Source organism: Mirounga angustirostris, unplaced genomic scaffold (genome assembly GCF_029215605.1).
Source record: "Mirounga angustirostris isolate CCGP_5_RB_7025 unplaced genomic scaffold, mMirAng1.0.hap1 SCAF_14, whole genome shotgun sequence".
In the NCBI taxonomy this organism is placed as follows: Eukaryota; Metazoa; Chordata; class Mammalia; order Carnivora; family Phocidae; genus Mirounga; species Mirounga angustirostris.
The window spans coordinates 40,251,073-40,270,710 of NW_026991722.1; the positions used below are offsets into that span (position 1 = coordinate 40,251,073).

The 19,638-nt window shown below is 38.1% G+C and overlaps 1 protein-coding gene across 1 annotated transcript in view; it reads right to left on the reverse strand.

Annotated features, from left to right (window-relative positions):
• Positions 1 to 1,523: 1,523 nt before the first annotated feature.
• Positions 1,524 to 19,638, reverse strand: part of DSG3 (desmoglein 3) — a 25,789-nt gene continuing 7,674 nt past the window's right edge. The window contains exons 3-16 of the mRNA XM_045886886.2: positions 19,557 to 19,638; positions 18,297 to 18,452; positions 17,688 to 17,832; positions 16,854 to 17,020; positions 15,864 to 15,992; positions 15,387 to 15,572; positions 12,725 to 12,996; positions 11,964 to 12,103; positions 10,112 to 10,336; positions 8,261 to 8,512; positions 5,311 to 5,450; positions 4,931 to 4,994; positions 3,344 to 3,555; positions 1,524 to 2,141 (exon numbers count right to left, since the gene is read on the reverse strand). The exon at positions 19,557 to 19,638 is cut by the window's right edge and continues 47 nt beyond it. Coding sequence (XP_045742842.2) covers positions 1,524 to 2,141; positions 3,344 to 3,555; positions 4,931 to 4,994; positions 5,311 to 5,450; positions 8,261 to 8,512; positions 10,112 to 10,336; positions 11,964 to 12,103; positions 12,725 to 12,996; positions 15,387 to 15,572; positions 15,864 to 15,992; positions 16,854 to 17,020; positions 17,688 to 17,832; positions 18,297 to 18,452; positions 19,557 to 19,638 — 2,788 coding nt within the window. The remainder of the gene's footprint in view (positions 2,142 to 3,343; positions 3,556 to 4,930; positions 4,995 to 5,310; positions 5,451 to 8,260; positions 8,513 to 10,111; positions 10,337 to 11,963; positions 12,104 to 12,724; positions 12,997 to 15,386; positions 15,573 to 15,863; positions 15,993 to 16,853; positions 17,021 to 17,687; positions 17,833 to 18,296; positions 18,453 to 19,556) is intronic.

The following is a 19,638-nucleotide window of genomic DNA, read 5'->3' on the forward strand; positions in this document are numbered from 1 at the left end:
AAAGAACAGATTGCCTGCACTTCTTGGCCATCCTAGTACATACCTTCCTGGTAGTCATGGCGCCAGGGAGAGGGAAGGATGTTAGATGTAGGGACATTTAGGAGGTGTCTTCCCCCACCCCACCCCGGGATCCTTAGGACTTTTATCCTTCTGTGTTAAAACATACTTTATTACTTTGCATTCCATCTGGAAAAACAAATAGGTTTTGAATATGGCAACAAAACAAAACAAAACAAAACAAAACAGAGAGGAGTATTTTACATACAATTAGAGATAATGGAGTTGGACAATGACCTTGTAAAGACTGAGCTAAGACAAGAATGTTGATAAGAAGGTGTTCCCTAGGGGCTAAAGGCTGAAGGTCTGGAATGAATGACCACAGATGATTTGAAGAACTGCGTTGCTATTAGGGCAACATGCATGAAGTAATAAATTTGGAATCTTCATTGTTATGCTAGAGAATTAAGTTGCTGTAGCTATTTCAAAGGAGTGAGGCTTAATAAAATAATAGAGGTTACTGATAATCCCTTTCCATCTCCCTTTTTGACTTGAAATGGGGCTTATAATACATATTCAAAAATGTCACCATATGTTAATCTAGTCAGAGGCATCTTTTTCTTATGAGAAAAACCAGGTTTTGTATTCTCACAAAGTCTGTAGACATTGTTAGCATAATAAACATCACTATATGTCATATGCAAGTTACATCTACCCACTGACATTTAAAAAATAGAGAGTAATTTTTGAGAACGATTTAACACAGGTTTTGTACTGAGAAGTGTGTAGGAAGGAGCTCAGTGTAAGATATTTTCTTTGGATAGATCCTTTCAAAGTAATTTAGAAAAACACAAAATATTATTTACACCATACTAAACTTTCCTAAATGTTCTACGATATTTTCTTACCAAACTGTCTTATTTTGAGAATTGAGGAATATAGATATAGCAAGTTTAATGCGTAAGCCAATAGCCCTTAACTTGTGCAAAAGATGCACTTAGGGTCTCCCAACACCAAGAAGATGGCAAAAACTCAGCTGCAACTACTTCCTTTTTCTAAGCAGCTCAAAATGCTTTAGCAAAGACCTATGACTTTTACATTATTATCAGTGACATAAGAAAAGGTGACAGGGACAAGAACTGGGGCTCTTGACTACAAGTGCTTAATCCACTAAAACATGCTGCATTTTATTTAAAGTGATAAATACCTTTCTTTGGTACTGCAAAAACAGAAGTTTTAAAGTTGTTAATTATTAATTGAAAATTTCCCACTGGATATGATCTTAAGATTTTTTTTTTTTAAAAAACATCAAGATTTACTACCACTTGAATGGTATTTGAGAAGTGAGAGTGACAGCATATCCAGTTTGGGGATATCAACTAGAAAATTAAAAGAATCAAGCTCAGTTTAGGAGAGTACTAAATAAGTGCCCAATTAGACAAGCACTGTGAGCTTTTTTATGCTCCTTTTAACAATTTGGTCTAAATAATTATATTCAACCAATATATTATTCCAGTTCATTCTGGTCATATTAGACGGGAACAAGGATCTTCTGTACAGATCCTATTATGTGACCCCCGTAGCTCCATCGGAGTTTGTAGGTTGCCAGGAGCATTGGAAATGGGACAAATCACCCTCTCTGTCACTGTTACATTTTGCGTGAGAAGTGGCTCAGAGACTGTAGCGGGAGGTTGCACGAGAGAACCAGAGGCCGAGTAAGTCTCTGTTACCAAATAACTACCATGCTGCAAAGTGTCAGGGATGGAAATGGCTGGTTGGAGAACAGAGCCGGAAGCAGACAAAGCAGAAGTTCCTTGACTGCCTGACAAAGTCTGGCCCCTAACAGATTCTGGCTGTTGGACTCCTAGGGAGTAGCCACAGGATTCAATCCCAAAATGGCTGTCTTTGGAAGGCAGCTGAGATTGTTTGGCTTCATCATCGATCCTGAGGCTTATCTCTGCAAGTTTTTTAAATTTGGGGCCGAGTGAGTCCAAGAAGCTGTCATCCAGCTCATCGGCAATAAAACTGCAACAACCCAAGGAGCCCACGGGAGAACTGGGAGCACCCATTCCTTCGTTATCATAGATCAGCAAGCAGTCATTTGCTTCCTGGGCATTGTCTTCCTCTGCACAGGCAAATGCTTTCTAAAGATGGAGAAAAGTGGAAAAAATGAATTTAGAAGAGTCTCAGTTGAAGAATACAATACTGTTCATAGAACTCGAGGACTGATCATGAATGCATAATTTAGGTAATCCATAGAAGTAAAGGCATACTCTGTATATCAATAATCTTGTTACAGAAATTATTGGGTGTTTGGTTGTGTGGTTGACATTCCTTCAAAACTGAGTCCGGCCTAGGCTCACATTTTAAGTATGGGTTTTGAGGGCACTTACATGGATTTAGACCTACAAAACCAATGTGTTCAAAGCTTGGAAGGTTACTCACTGGGCCAAGTGTGGGGGTCCCTGTGTGTGCTTGTCTTTGTGTTTGTGGGTGGGGGGCAGGCATCCCACTTGCACCATCTAAGCCAGCTCTCAGCCAGTCTGGGGTCTTTGCCTAGACTCCCCAACCCATGCGGGAGCCTGACCCATAACTAAGGCCCACACCACACCTCAGAATATCCCAAGAGTCCTCATCCCAAACAGGCTCTCCCTGCCAATCAGTGTGAGGCTCCACCTTCTCAGCAACAGGTCCGATCCTGGAACTTACCAGCTCTCACACCAAAACTCTGTATGAAATCTGTTCTAATGATGCACCAACCAAGAGGCAAGACCTGCCTCTTAAAGTCTTCTCTGTTCTTAAACCCTTGTTCCTTTCAGTTCTCTGCTTCCTGACACTTCATCTGATCTTTGATCACATCCCTTTTTTCCCCACTTTTATTTTTGGGTAATTAATTAAATGGTTCTTCAGCATTTTGGGCATGGACTCCTTTGAAAATGTGAAGAGTACTATAAGCCTGTCTCAGAAAAACATGCACATTTGACATACTTTATGGTGTAGGAAACACAAAATAAGCTGCTTTGTATTTCTAAAGAGGATGCTGCTGATCCTGACACGCAAAAGATTTTGCTTTCCATTGTTATTTCAGTCAGAAGGAAGAGGTTCCACTTGCTGTATTATCTCCCTTTGTGTCTACCTACCATTTTTCCTTTTGACTAGTAGCCCAATTTTGGCAGCCATCTTAGGTTATCTGCATTATTTCGGCAAAGAACCCTATTTTTTTCTTACATTTTAACAAGCTGTAAGTACAGCAACAACAATGAATTGCAAAACTGAAGTAAAGTCAAGTAAAAAGATCTCTGATGTACATAAGATAACAAAGCCACAGAGCTTTCCACCAAATTACCTGAGAAAAATAGGAGTCCAGGAAATTCATGCTTACTGCTCCTTCACCATAGTCTTTAATGGTTCCTCCGGTGGAATGCCTTGTTCTCATCGTGCCAGACTGTCCTGCAGAACCAATGCCAAGTCCAGTGGCTGCTGCAAGCTTGGTGGTCAGTTCCATTCCCGAGGCTCCTTCCACCACTGTCCCTCCAGCATAGGTATTTGTACAAACTTCTAACAACAGGGGAGAAAATTCTGTAGCATCTTATGCTGTAATTTTTTTTTTTTTTTACTGTTTTTTGATATCGATAGGTAAACACCAAGTAAAGCAAATAAGTGGGAGAAATTACAGTTATATGACTGGGGATAATAAGAACATCCTCTGGTCTGTTAATGAGAGAGTAACAGAGCAGATGAGGCTGTAACAGAGGGTCTTAGCAGATGGAACAGCTCTGGAAACATACAAATTAAAAAATATACACAGGAAATAGATTTTCAGTGACAACAGCCAGAAATAGAAAAGTAGAAACAGAATATTCAGCACACAGCCGCGGAAAGCTTCTAGTGCAATGCTTATTTGTTTTCAGGAAAAAAGAAATTAAAATTAAGCTATCATATTGCTTTCAATATGGAAATCAAAGAGGAAACATACATAATGTAATCATGCAAATTAGCAGATGCTAATTTAGTGTCTTGGTGCCTGAAGAAAATTTAAAGAGTTATGACTATTCTCCCTATTACCTTTACATTACACTTTCATGGAAAGTTAATTTTTTTCTAGAGAATTCTGAATATAGTTTTTGCTATGTAATTATAATGGGAAAAGCAGGTGAGGATGGGGTAGCTGATAAAGGCAGACATTTTGGGGTGATCTCATGCAGATTTTGCAGGCTAGACATTTAAAAACAATCTATTGCTAAGTATGGAATTAATATAAATTTTAATATTAGGCATTAGGTCTTATTGTTTCTCTAGTTTATGCCTTAATTGTGGCACTGAGACAATATGAATAAAACAGTCCTTTGGCAAACCAAAGAAATAATTTCACCTATATGAGAACATAAACAACCTTGTCCCATTATGACTGAATTAAAATTGGTAATTGAACTCAAATTAGGGTATTGTTAGTTCTGGGGAAGGAAGAAGGGCAGTAGGATAGAGGATGTGCACACAGGAGGTTTAACTGCAAATATTACCAAAGTTAAGAATAAAGTTGAGTGGTAGGTACATAGTATTTGGAATATCTTCCTTTACATTTTTCTACATGTGTGATATCTTTTCTAATTAAAAAATTAGTAATTGACTGAGAGCTATATACTTCAGTTTATTAAAGTTTGGAAAATGTATAACAAATCTTTGGATATTAAAAATGGTGGCATCAGTGGGCAATGAATTTCAATGAACTTACAGAAACCCAAGCTTGGCCCCGGAATTGACTAATATACTAATAGTAAATCATTTCATTGAAACCCTATTTCAGTGGGAACATCTCCCAGCATGTGTACATATATGCCAATTATTAAGAGAATGATTTAGAACACTTATTATTTTTCAGTATTTCTTATTTAACCCAGTATTGCTTTCAAAAATCCATTTGATGTTCACTTACCAGAATTTTCCATGAAATCGGCTTCATTGGCAGTGGTAGGTGGCACGCGAATATTTGTGATTTCCTGCAAACCGTGTTCAAAAAATAAATATATTTCAAAATGAACCAGATTTCATGGTACTATGGGTGAAATGTGGCTCTTTGCAAAAGGTGACTTTAGGAGAAGGCCAAATTCTTGCAGGAGTAACCATTTTTATGATTAGACATCTGAAGAGCTATGATTCTAAAAGGCTCCATTTATTTCAGTACTGACTCACAAAGGTCTTTAAAGGTCAAGGAGTGTCTTATTTTTATACCCCATTACCCCATTTCCTATCTGAATATAAATCTAATTTTGCTCTATATGATTGAAATAAATGTTTTAGAAACTGGGTCCTCACCTTGTCTTCAGGATGGGCTCCTTCGATTCCCCACTGATGAATTGTTCCTTCTGAACCATCAGGAACTGGCATAAATCCTCCTGTCACTCCCCCGATAGGACCCACCCCGCAGTCACAGGTCAGCAGGAAAAGGGGGGCCACTAGTTATAAAGGAAAATAAAATATCGGAACATTTGAATCATTTGGAAACAACGAGACATGACAATTGTCTGAAACATTAGGAAGAAAATACAGTATTTTCAGGACTCAGGAAAATCTAATAGAAAGCAAAATTAGTTTCTACAAAATAAAATGTAAACTAAGCATCCTAAAATTTCATACAATTATGAAACTGGAGGAGACTGATTGGATCATTCTTGTGATATGTATATTTTCTTGAAATAGTCAGTTTGATGAATGATAAAGATGGTTGTGCAGTTGTTCAGGTCCTCAATCCTTTTCTGTAATATATATTATATATATAAATAAATATATATATATTTATTGCATTTATTTGTCCATTTTGAGGCAATGTATGTTATGTCAGGTGAATACACACCTGGATGGTCAGGATTTTAGGTGGGCAGGATAATGTTTCTGTAATCTGGACTCTACTCATCTCTTAGTAAATAGCAATTAACCAGCAAACTCCCTCAGCAACTAGAGTGATGAGCTAATACCATTGCACTCTTAATTGTGACTTAAGAATCCCTAGCTTGGAGGGCCTTTCCTGTCAGGGTAATTTTCATTCTTTCTGTGCATATCCGTCACATCTCAGCAATCTTTAGATTAACGTCATTCTCATGCTAATGGACCAAGAGCTAAATACTAAACTCTCTCTTGAAAGGAAGTTCTGGCAAGCTAAGTAGTTAGTGACCCCACCCCCACCTCTGGCCTCTCAAGGTCTATTGAATCCTCATGTTTGAATTCTGTCCTCCTAGAGGTAGTTTAGTGAGGGCTTGTAGGGTTTGAACTTTGGCTCCACCTCTCACCAGCTGGGTAAGTTTTATCATCTTTCTTGCCTCTAGTAACTCATACAGCGAATGGGAGAATAAATATTATCTACATCACAGGTAGTTGTGAGGATTAATTGAGTTAGCAGTATAAGTAAAGGACCCTAGTGAGTGCTCTGAGGATTTGCTAGTATTTTCTGGAAGGGCTACATCAGTTATGCAAATTAGGTTGGTCCTATATTATAAATAAAATAGGTTGGACATAATGCATTTTCTTAAAATTTAATATAATAAATAAATGATACTTCTACAGGCTTTTTTTTTTTATTCATTGCCATTCTCAATTCTATGACTTTGTTAAGTGTGTGGGAAGAATTGAATATTGTTAGTTGACAAATTAGTTTTTAAGGTGATGAATGTACACCTGAATGGTGAGTATTTTTAGGTGGGCATAAATTGTCTTTTAGAGATCTTGCTTATCATAGTTATCTGCAATATATATATATATATATATATATTTGGTTTTTATATATGTATCCAGAAAAAGTTTTTCAAAGTGTTGAGTGCATTTCTGCAGACTGAAAAATGTATGAACTAATGAAAACCAGAACCAGGTTCCCTTCCCAGCTGGCTGCTTGCATCAAGACTCACATCTATGTACTTGAAAAATCTTTTGGTTTTGAAATTGACTAATAAGATATTGAAAGGGCACCTGGGTGGCTCAGTTGGTTAAGCGACTGCCTTCGGCTCAGGTCATGATCCTGGAGTCCCGGGATCGAGTCCCGCATCGGGCTCCCTGCTCAGCAGGGAGTCTGCTTCTCCCTCTGACCCTCCTCCCTCTCATGCTCTCTGTCTCTCATTCTCTCTCAAATAAATAAATAAAATCTTAAAAAAAAAATAAGATATTGAAAAACTGAAAGGTGAATCTATTTCAAGCTGTGAAATGGAATGATGCATGTTAACTGCAGAATAGTAAACACTTTTGGGGAAGGCAGAAGAAGAATATACGGCATGTGTGGGAGGCCACTAAATGTATGGATATCAACTTCTTTTTTTATAAAAAGAGATCTGAAAAGATGTGGCAAATATTAAGATCTGTTAAATCTGAGTGATGGTTATATGTGTGCTTGTCATGTAATTTTGTGCACTTTGTGGTTTAAAAATATTTCGCAAATTTTAAAAAAATTTAAATGAAGGGGCTGGAGTAGACTTGTTTATCATGAACAATCATTTTAATTCTAAAAGCCTACAGTTCTATAATAAATTTGGGAAATGAATGTGAATTTATCAAGGATTTTTCTTATTTATATAAGAATTTGCCATGAATTTCCTTTAAATAGAGACCTATTACATTAAAAATACTATTTGATTCACAAGATTTTAATTTAATTGAAACTTTTAGAAACCTATCCATTGAATAAATTTTACTTTTATTGAAAAATACAACATGTGTGTAGTTTCCCTAATGTGCTCAATAAGCTTAATCTTATTAAGTGAAAGCCTTTAAGAGGGTGTATATATAGTGGTCAGCTATTTTCAGAAAGTGCTGGATTAAGCAATAACTTTTCAGAGCCTATGATGTATTAATGTTCATTATAAAGCTCAAAGGCTATATATCCTCTACATTTTTCTCTAGATTTATTTGGCAGGGGTTCTTTTTCTATTCTATGTCTGTGGACTTCTTTATGGGTAAAGGCATTATTTTGATGATGAACATCACTGGCAGTATATAGAAAGTGTTCATGCTTTAACTTTTCTCTTGTTGATTCTCCTGTGCTGTTTTCTAACTGTCTAACATATATATGACTTGCTTTGTTGTATTATGAATAGATTGCTGGCAAGAGACACATTAACTTTCAACATGTCCAGTTCTTCCTGAAAATGTTACCCCCACCTTTGCCCATAACACAGTTAAGGAATGGTTGTACATTGCGAAGATAGCATTGCCCATGCAACCTGAAGGCCCCCACAAAGGCTGATTCCCCATCAGAAACAGAAGTTAGCTTTGGCATACTCACATAGCAACAGCAAAAGACCAAGGAGTAGCAGGCCGATGGCGGCAGGCCCCAGCCTCACTGATGATCTCTTTCCATCTATGGGATCATTATCACTAGGAGTTCTACAGGTGTCCCTGTTGTCACACTGGCAGACTTCCAGAGTCAGGCTCTCTGGTGTCTCGCACTGTCTGTCCTGACTGTCAGTAACAGTGAAGGCGATGCTGTGCGTTCCAAGAGATAGGGGCTGCAGGGCATTTAGGAGTGCGGAAGTAGCTGAAGACAAACAATCACACAAATCAACAGCAGGACAAGGTGTCTTTTGCTCTTAAAACTACTTATTTTTGTTAACAGACCCAGGGTTGCCTTAAGCATCATTGTCACAGATAGGGAGGCTGATAGTAGGGTGAGGTTGGAGCAGTTCTGAGAGTGATAAGGGGTTCAGTTGGATAAATCAGGTTGCATTTCCTCCTTGTCCTTCTTTCTGCCCCAGATGGGCCTGTTATTGCCTCTCATGAAGACTCAGTCCTACCCTGATTTTCCCCTGAAGGATGATGGGAGGCAGGTAACATTTCAATATCAGCCCCCCTCCCTCTCCTGGGGCTTAACCAATCTCCTCTATGTCTGCACCAACTCCCTGGACTCTCGTGTGGCCCTCTGGACGTATGCCTTCCCTCTGAATCCATGCTTTTTGCCTGACTTATCAAGACTGAATTTCTGCTTTGGCTTCCACTACCTCAGCTGTTGCTGATAGCATTCATTCCATGTGCCCAAAAGCCAGTTGTATGGGATTCTCTGAGGTGAGGGCCTGTTGCCTATCTAACTCACGAACATTGATCATTCTCCATTGCTATGTTGTCCCTTTTTAAGTGGACTCCAGTAGCAGCTCTTGTAAGCTGCAGAGTTGTGTCAACTGTATCACTCTTGACCCTGCCCTTTGATATTATGCCTGATCCACTCAGTCCAACCACTGTTGCCTTGTCCAGCCTCACTCAAGCAGGTATGTCTAGTGCTGGGTCCTGTCTCTCTCTGATGTTTCTTTTGCAAACTTTTCATTGTCCATGTGCTGGTAAACCCATTTGGATCCAAAAGCTACATGAGTACTTTGGAACTAGGGACTTACACCAAGATCAATAAGGCCCTCGGAAAGAAGGCCATGGAGGACAAGATCCCTTTGGTGATTCTAGCAATGGCCGATACCTATGACTAGAGAACCATAGAGCACATTCATGGAGGGAAGCAAGATTGGTTCAGCAAAGAACCAGAGAAAAGTGAGAAGATTCTTATTAAGTCCAATGGTTATTTCTAGGAGACTACTAGAAAACATTAAAAATGTAAAATTAGCATGATAAAGGTTAGAAGAAAAGGAAGGATGGATGAACTCTTTCCCACTGGCTAATGAGCTAATGGGAATTTTAGTCCACCATGCTGTCAAGATTCCTAACTAGTGACAGATTAAGTACCACTTCTATGAGCCTTGAACGGGCAACCCATCCAGTACTTCATATCTGTTCACAGTCTGCCCAGTTAGGAAAAGTTTATATATTTAGAAATTTAAACAGCTCTGCAATAGAATTGATGGCTGACTCTATTCTTTTTATGGTGTGTGTGGAGGTAGAAATAAGACATTAAAAATACAAAACAATTAGATTGCACATAAAAAACAAAATATTAAATAGTACAAACATATCGTATCATTCCTCTTCTGAAGAGAGAAGAAATTCATGAGGCTAGGACCGCATCTTCATTGCCTTTAAAGAGTTTTTTCAGTTATTCTTGGAAGAGACTTGTTCCCAAATGAGCCCTTTTATCCCTCTGGAAATATAAAGAAGCAGCAACTTTTTCATTTACGGAAGCAAGTTTACCATTACTCACCATTGAGTGTTGTGATACTCCACACAACTGGTAATTTTAGTGGTTGTGCCTCCAGAGAAAATGTGTAGGGGCCAGTATATTTATTGTCTAGTGCTCTAGCTGAGACTACCACAGAAGGCTGTGAACTACAAATTGTTTTCTTTTCAAGGACGATTGTTGGACAATTTTCATTAAAACCAGGTACTTTAACATATATGGTGCCTGTAGAAGTTTTACCTGTGTTTTCTGTAAGAATAACATTTTAGAATTAAAGAAATACACAGAATATGTTGTAACCCCCCCCCCCCAAAACCTTTTAAATGTCTCTTGCATGGGGCGCCTGGGTGGCTCAGTCATTAAGTGTCTGCCTTTGGCTCAGGTCATGATCCCAGGGTCCTGGGATCAAGCCCCGCCATTAGGCTCCCTGCTCCCCTGGAAGCCTGCTTCTCCCTCTCCCACCTTCCCTGCTTGTGTTTCCTCTCTCACTGTGTCTCTGTCAAATAAATAAATAAAATCTTAAAAAAAAAAAAATCTCTTTCATACAGCCAACTTAGTGTGTCTTCTCATGAGAAATTATATTCGTTATTCTTACAAGTAAAAAGATGTCATTTAATTTCCACATCTTGTAAAAAGCAAATTTAAATTTGCCAACTTGGCTGGTGTCTATAATTAGTAGCATTAGCTATTAGTTTAATATGCTTGGAACCAAGACCTGTAAGGTGATGAATTCACTGATTACAAATGAAATCAACATAAAAACAATAGTTTTCTTAAATGTATCCTACTATATGAACCCAGCACTGTGTGAAAGATTTTTGCTTCTAAAGCTTGAGCCGAAGTATTTGGAATAAACAATGATTGATTTTTACTATCCAAGATACAAAAGTTTACTGAAGAAAATTTTTTCAATGTTGACAATCAAAAACAATAAAGAAATAAAGCAAAAATTTCTCTATGGTAGGATTATGAATACTTTCTGTTGTTTCCCTTAGTGCTTTTTGCTCTTCTCCCGGGTGATACGATTTTTGGTGTTTATTCTTTTGTTTTATTTTCTTGTTTACTTATTGCCTGAGCATAAATTAATTTATACTTGATGAAACACAAAGCATCCAAAGAATATTATTTTTGAAACATTCCAAAAGATTTTATTGTTCAATGATCTGGTCGCATGAGGTCTCTGTAAGTGACTCACTTTATAAGTAACTCACCAAGGCACCTCGCATTTGAGTTGAGCTTTCCTGACAGGCCTTCTGTATCAATTTTTATCCATCCTCTCAAACACAGAAATTCCTGTGGGTCTCAAAATTTCTGCCTCAACACAGCAGACCACAGGGACTGAACACAGAATTCACTGGTACTAAAAACTCCATGAGAAGTTGGAATGCTCAGTCTTCTGGGTTCAGCTGCCTCAGATTTGAGACCCAAGGCCCCAAGTAAGTAACTTTATGTAGTGATAAAGGTAATATGTTAAATAATCAGAATCTATTCATAAAAAAATGCCAATTGGAGTTAACATTTCTCTAAAAATGATTGAAATATATTTTTTAAAGATTTTTATTAATTAATTAATTAATTAATTAATTAATTTGAGAGAGAAAGAACAAGCAAGGGGAGTGACAGGCAGAGGTAGAGGGAGAAGCAGGCTCCTCCCTGCAGGGATCCCAGTTCGGGGCTTGATCCCAGGACCTGGGATGATGACCTGAACCGAAAGCAGATGCCCAACCGACTGAGCCACCCAGGCACCCCTAAGATTTTTATTTTTTAAGTAATCTCTGTGCCCAGTGTGGGACTCGAACTCACGGACCCAAGATCAAGAGTTGCATGCTCTACTGAGTGAGCCAGCCAGACCCCCATTTTGAAATATTTTTCTTACCATCTATGGCCAGAACCTCAGCTGTGATTGTCTTGTTAAATATGAAAGTAAAATCCCAATCGATGTTTTTGACAAATTTGATTTGAGCAGTTTTTGAATCAATGAATAGTAAACCACCATCATTACGTCCCATGATATACCTGTTTTATGACAGAAAAAATAAAATTTTCTTTCAAATATGGAATGTTTACCTATTTAATGAAAATAACTCATTTTATATTTAATGTATTTATAGTTAATTTAAGACATCAAAATATACTCTTATAAACAATGGTAAAAAATTAGCATATTAGCACAGACAAGCAGTATTTCATAGTCCTTAAGTATTAGCCTGCTTTTTCAATTTTCTACTTTGCACAATAAAATAATTGTTTTCTTGCTCTTACAGCATCTACATTGCATGGTGTTCTTATATTTTGGGGCATATATGTTTTGTATGTGCTGTCTTATCTGATTGGTCTTCTGCTGAACTACTCTTTTTAAACTCAACTGAAAGTTTCTGTGAGATCTTTTCCTGATTTCTCTCCATAGGCTAAGGCATTCTTCTCTTAGTTTCCACTTTAACTTATGCTTATGTTATCTTCGCTCATAGCCCAATATGTTCCAATGATTTGGCTATAAATCTCTTATTGAGTTAGACAGTTCCTTGAGTTGGCCACTTTGTGTCTCTTTGTATTCTTGGCATATAATAGTTTAGGTATTATTTTGTAGTAGCTTATAAATTAAAACCACATCAAGGAATAATATAAAAACAGTCTTACTTGACATATGAGGCAGCTTTTTTAGTATCCTCATCAATAGCTGGATATGTTCCCAGAACATAATTGACCAGTTTTTTACTACTTATGCCTTTCTGCACAATAAATGTCTTGGAAGCAGGACGGAATGCAATTCCTTCTCTCACGTTGACTACTTGAATCGTGACTGGGGTTGACTGCACTCGATACTGAGAAATTACTGATTGGTGAAATTCAGCTTTGTTTTTGACAGCAATACCAAGTTGTACATTTTGTAGTTGTTCATAATCTAGAGCCTAGAGTAAAAAAATAAAATAAAATTGGAAGGAAAGAAGTATCACAGAGATACAATCCAGCAAACCCAGAACAGGACAAGAGAACTCTATGTCCCATGCCTCTTTTATTTCTATATAGCAAGACGGCTTCAGAAATCATTGTAATGATGAGGTGGGAAACCATTAAAATTCTTAACTCATAAGACCTCAGCTTGGGGGGCGCCTGGGTGGCTCAGTCGTTAAGCGTCTGCCTTCGGCTCAGGTCATAATCCCAGGGTCCTGGGATCAGGTCCCGCATCGGGCTCCCTGTTCAGTGGGGAGTCTGCTTCTCTCTCTCCCACTCCCCCTGCTTGTGTTCCCTCTCTGGCTGTCTCTCTCCGTCAAATAAAAAAAAAAAAAGACCTCAGCTTGGTAACCGATATTTACAAAAGAGCAGACCTCTCTTTAGACTACTAAAACATCATTATAGTGTCTTTAGGCTGTATGGTACAATGGAAAGAATCCCAAGTTTGCTATGGTAGTGTGGCTTGAATCCTGGTTCTGCTGCCTAGTAGCTTGTGTGACTCATGGCACAATATTTAATTTCTCTGATTCTCAAATTTTCACTTCTGAAAAAAACCACAAAACTTTACCTCATCAGATCATGGTGAGGACTGCACAAATTTAGTCCCATAGTATATAGGAAACCTTCTGAGAGCTTTCAAGTGAGCTGAGTGTCGAAGGATGAGAGAGTTTTTCAGGCAAAGGTGAAACATTTGCAAATGCCCAGAGTTACAGAAGGTGACAGGGCGCTGGCTGCAGATGGTGAGAGGCCTAGTCTATAGTTCTGAGGAGACTGAAGGTCATCTTCAAGGCCAGCAGCTGGTCATCAATCCTGGCTGCAATTAGAGCTCTCTGTGGAGCCATTAAGACCTGCCATTGCCTGGACTTCCCCACAGACCAACTGAACCAATAGTTCCTATATTCCCACTGGTGAGGAAAAGTTGCTGGGGATGCAAATGAGCAATAAGACTGGAGGGCCACTTTCACAGCCAATGGAGAACAAGGAAAGGTTTTAAAGAACAGAATAATCCACACTGGTTTTAAGAAAAACATGGCAGTAGTCTGGTGGCAGTAGGAGGTTGTAGGGAAGTAGAAAGAGGAGGTAAGGACAGCCATCAGGAGGGGATTATAGTCATCTAGGAGCAAGGAGGCAAGGCCCAGTAGATCACAGGCCAGAGGAAGGAAGACCAGGGCCAGACTTTAAGAACAGTTTCCAGGGCAGAATTGGATGACTGTTGTGAGGAAATGTTATGATTGAAGGATAAGGCCCAGGTTGCTAGTTTGGAAGACTAGATGACACCAAGACAGGAGAGAGGGAAGGCTTCATTTTCGGGGATTGCTGGGAGTTTATAACACACCCTTGCGAGTGATGGTTATAGCCTTCTCTCTGAAAAGCAGAGTAATAGGAACTGCTCGCATAGCTCCAGCAATTGGGGATTCCAGCAATTTCCTTGTTAAGGGGATATTATGGGTCTGTCACTCTACTGGACTCAAAGAAATAAAGGAAGAAGGTAACGTATAGTCCAGTGTCCTGGGCCAAAGAATGTCTTCAAATAGTGGTTATTTTTTCTAGTCTATACAGGGTCCAGGCAGAAATATCCTCATGTTATTCCAGATAGGATTCTGTGTATGGGGGGGTGTCTGTTATAGCCATGCATGTTAAACGCAAGGATTACTCAATTACTGTTTTTTATATTGCGGATTTTTTTTTTTAAGATATTTATTTATTTGACAGAGAGACACACAGCTAGAGAGGGAACACAAGCAGGGGGAGTGGGAGAGGGAGAAGCAGGCTTCCTGCGGAGCAGGGAGCCCGATGCGGGGCTCGATCCCAGGACCCTGGGATCATGACCTGAGCCGAAGGCAGACACTTAACAACTGAGCCACCCAGGCGTCCCTTATATTGCAGATTTAATTATACATTCCCATTTTCAAAAAGTTGCATTCCCCCCCTTATGACTGTAACTAAATTCACTTAAAGCAAGTTGACAAATTCACAAGCCGCAATATTATGTATTTTTATCTTTTCCTAACTTCAGTTGTAGGGAGTAAATGAGATTAAGAAATGTGTTTTACATTCTTGTGCTTAAAGCAAGCACACCTATAAATATATGTATTTTAGTGTATTTGTGTTTACTATAGAAAGTAGGGTAGCTTGGAAGGAAATAAATCAACATGTTTAAAAAGGCTGTCCTTAGGTAGTGGGGCTATGTGTGTGTCTTTAAAAAATTCTATCTACTTCTATGTATTTTCTAAGTTTTCTGTAAAGAAGTGGTATTATTATTAATAAGTGAATAAAGTTTATTTGTAGAAATGATAGTTTGGGCTAATATGGAATATTTTTACCATGGAAGGGAAATAGGCTTTACCTTAACCACCTTCAGGATGCCTTCATTAGTTCTGGGATCAGTTTGTATTTCAAACCAATTCCCTTCATTTCCAGAGGTAAAGAAATACACTGCAAGCCAATTATCTGTGAATTCTTCGTCCCAATCTATAACTTGAAATCGAAGCAACTCAGAATTTAAAGTATTTTCCTCAATATGTGCTGAATACTAAAAAGGAAAGAAGCAGAATTTGAGAGTTATTGTCAGGTTTTATCTAAAGAGATTATATTTTATTCTGAATAGCATTAACCATTAATTCTCAAATTATGTGTTGCCTCTTGCTGGTTACTAAATTCTTATATTTGACAAAAGCTTATTTTTTTTAAGAAAAGTACAGAGAACTTAAATAGAAGCCAGGAACAGGCAAATACTGAATTAGAATGGCAAAATATAAGCTAAAAAAAAAAAAAAATATATATATATATATATAAATTATTCTTCAAGGAGGGCAAGGTATACCTGAGATTCTCTGAACATTGGGAAATTATCATTAACATCTTTCACTTTGATACTACATTCACATTGAGTTGATAGTCCTTCTCCATCTTTGTCGGCACCACTCACAACCAGACGATAGCTGCTAACTTGCTAAATTTGGGAAAAAATAAAGAAAAATAATTAATCTCCAGTGCCAGGAATACAAATAACAACTACCTGCTTCCTATGGGTGAAGAGGTGAAAATATTCTTCTCTAGAAGGATCATATGAGTTGTTCCATTGTCCAGCCTAGAGGAGGCATCTGGGGTCCTGGATGGTCGGACAAGTTTTTATGGGGCTAGACCAGGTTTCTTTTTTGTGAACTTCTTAGAGCAAGAAAGTACACTTGGAGCAAAAACGGGCAGTGAAGATGCTGGGATGCTTATTTGAGGGAAGTTTACTTACAGAGCTTTCCTATTGGTCTTTTTGGAGAATCATTTGCATAGAAGTAATATAAAGTCTGACAGGGTATTGTATGGTGATAAAATGGTGGTGGTGGTTATGGTGGTAGGACGATGGGGAAGAGAAAAAGAGGATTCTTTAGTGTTCTGGAAGCAAGGGTGACATTAAAACTAGTTAGTAGAAAAAGTGTAACATCAGAGAAGGCTTTATTCCAGGGAGAAATTTCTTCCATTGTCTGAGAAATTTCCTTTTCCTCCACCAAATAAGGAATTAGTCACAGTTCAGTCTTTGTCTGTGTATGCCTCAATGCCTTCTTTTACTTTCCACTTGACCTCCCACTGATATGCTGATACTTGTTTTTAGGGTACAATTGATTGTACAGTTCTTAGGTACACATCTCACCCCACCAGAACCATATTGAAATGCAAACAATTTCCCTAGATTGGCCCAGTTGAGTATGGAGAACTTCTTTTCCTTTCTCCTTTCATTCTCAGGTAAAATGGGGTCACCTCTCTTGGCTTTCTTACAATCAGACCTTATTATTGAGTGTGCCCAAGTGCCTTGCTTTACCTCTCGATCAAGAGAATTGGTTAAAGTACGGACTTCCCCAGTGTGTCTGCTTAGGAGGAACATGGGTGTGCCTGCAGGTTCCTGAGAGACGATTTTGAAGGCAATTTTAGAGTTCAAGTGGTTTGGTTCATCTGCGTCTGTGGCATTTAATATCATCACCAGTGAATCTAGGAATACAGAAGAAGCTCATTAAAGAATATGTAAGAATTGACATTCTTTTCACATTAAATATTCAACACAATTTCAAATTGACCTTTATTTTTTAAAATCTTAAATCTGTTATGCACAAAAACAAATTACATGTCATTTGCAGTATCTCTTACTGTCTCTCTTAATCAGGTGGAACTGTGCTGCCTTCTGTAAAAATCTTTCTGTTGTCCTTAAGCCTTGGTTGTGTTGGAGTTGAGACTATTTTCTGTCTTTATTTCTTCCCTTGATGGGTGGCATTGTCACTCTCCCCTTTCCCCAAATTATCTAAGTAATTGAGTGCGTCTCTGTCCTTTATAATCTAAAAAAGTCTAGCTGATGCATCCAGGCTACCTAAGGCCACTCCTTTAGTTTTATGACTACCAGGTACTCATGTGACTTACATATAGAGAGTAAGATACTATTGACTTGATAACAGGACCACGACCTAGAAATACAGTGGCAGCGGATAATTAGCTCAAGTACAAATATTAGAAAGGAAGACCCAGGATATTTGGATGAATTTTTCTGCAAAACTACTGATAAAACTAGGAGAATAAATTAGCTTATAAAAATGATATACTATAGTGATACCTGTATTTTAAAATTAAAAAAAACTAGAAGTGGTAGATAATGTAAAAGACTTACTTGAAGCACTATTTTCTTCAATTTCACCCATGAATATACTTTGTGAAAATACTGGAGGATTGTCATTGACATCTAAAATTTTAACTGTTAATACAAGTGGTTTCTCTACATTCTGTCCTAGGGCATTTAGAGCATAACACGTGATCTAGAAAAAGGAGGGAATTGTTACTTATTACTCTACAAACTCAATTTGCATACTACTAAAACTTGTAGAAATAAAGCTCTACTAGCATGTACAGACTTTTTGTGCACAGAAGGAAAATGTTTCCCCAAAAAGTAGATAAAGGAAGAAAAGGTGCCCACACTGGGCAGGCCTGTTAGGCAAGCTGCCCCTTCTTCCAGGCTGGTACTGTCTTATGGTACAAAGAGGGTGATGCTCTTTGCAGGATGCATGTTGGATTTCAATGCGTACTCCTGCACCCTCCTGGTATATTCCTTCAGGGGCACAACTGTGAGTGAAGGCTCTTTAAAAGAGTGATGAAAATTGTTATTTATTGGTGGATTGATTCGTGCACTGATCTTTCTTCTAAAATAACCAGTAGAAGAGTATCACATTATAAAGCCACCGGGCACAAACAAGGGTGCCCAATCGTGAGGACACAAACTTACCAGGAAGCTTGGAGTTTCCTCACGATCAACTATGGCTGTTATGTTAATTTCTCCAGTGTTTTTGTCAACAACAAAGATTCCAAAAGGGGGTTGATCAATTCCCATTCCAGAAATTCGGTAGGTAATTTTCTGGGTTGCTTGGAAATCTGAAGTAATCTGCAGCCCCAAATACCCAAAATGTGAATGTGATCAGCAATCAGACCTTTTCCTTCCCCTTTTCTCTACCTTCATAGTCTTAAGTCTTCTGTTTATTTTATTCACTCTTTCTGACCCTGTGATGGTTACTTTTGCCTTAATGAATACTGGGAATGTGAGATATTTCGAACTGTTGTTTCTATTGACCAGCATGGACCAATACGCATTAATCATTTGGCTCTAGAATGTTTGCCCAGATTATGGCCACCATGGTGTTGTTAAAAGGTTGAGAGAAAGTCATGGATACTTAATATTGACAAGACTACTTCTGAATGCTCCTTTCCTTAACAGAGAACATTTTTTTGAAAAAGACATTTATTTTAGTTTAAATAGGGGGAGCTGGAGAGAAAAAGGGGAAAGGATTATACAGTAAGTGTTAAAAATATTTATTAAAATAGGGCGCCTGGGTGGCTCAGTTGGTTAAGCAACTGCCTTCGGCTCAGGTCATGATCCTGGAGTCCCTGGATCGAGTCCCGCATCAGGCTCCCTGCTCGGCAGGGAGTCTGCTTCTCCCTCTGACCCTTCCCCCTCTCATGTGCTCTCTTTCATTCTCTCTCTCTCAAATAAATAAATAAAATCTTTAAAAAATATATTTATTAAAATAAATTGCTTATTATTATTATTATTTTATTTTTTATTATTATAATTTTCAAGCTTTTTAATATGGAAAATTTCAAATATATATAAAGTTAGGTTTGTAATGAACCTGATATATCTCATCACCCAGTTTTAATCATTATGAATACATGGACCCCCAACCACTTATCTTATTGTCTTATCCATATATTTTTTTCTATTTGTTTGCTAGAATCCAGATCTAAATAAGGCATATTCATTGAAGTTGGTCCACCTGTCTCTTAATTATTTTTTATTACTCTAGAAGCCATAGTTCCTTCATCTCCCTCCATATTATTATTATTGTATTTTTTTGGTTGAAGATCCCAGGTTATTTGTTCTGTGCACTCCCCAGTCTACATTTTGATAAATGGAGTTGCCATATCATTTTAATTTACATCTATTACATTTATTCTAAAACCTCACATTGCCCCTGCTGATATGACTTACTTTGGCAATCGGATTTCTTTTCGAGTTGTCTTCTCTTTCTCTGCAGGGTTTTGCAAATTTCACCCATTCACGCTTGTATCTC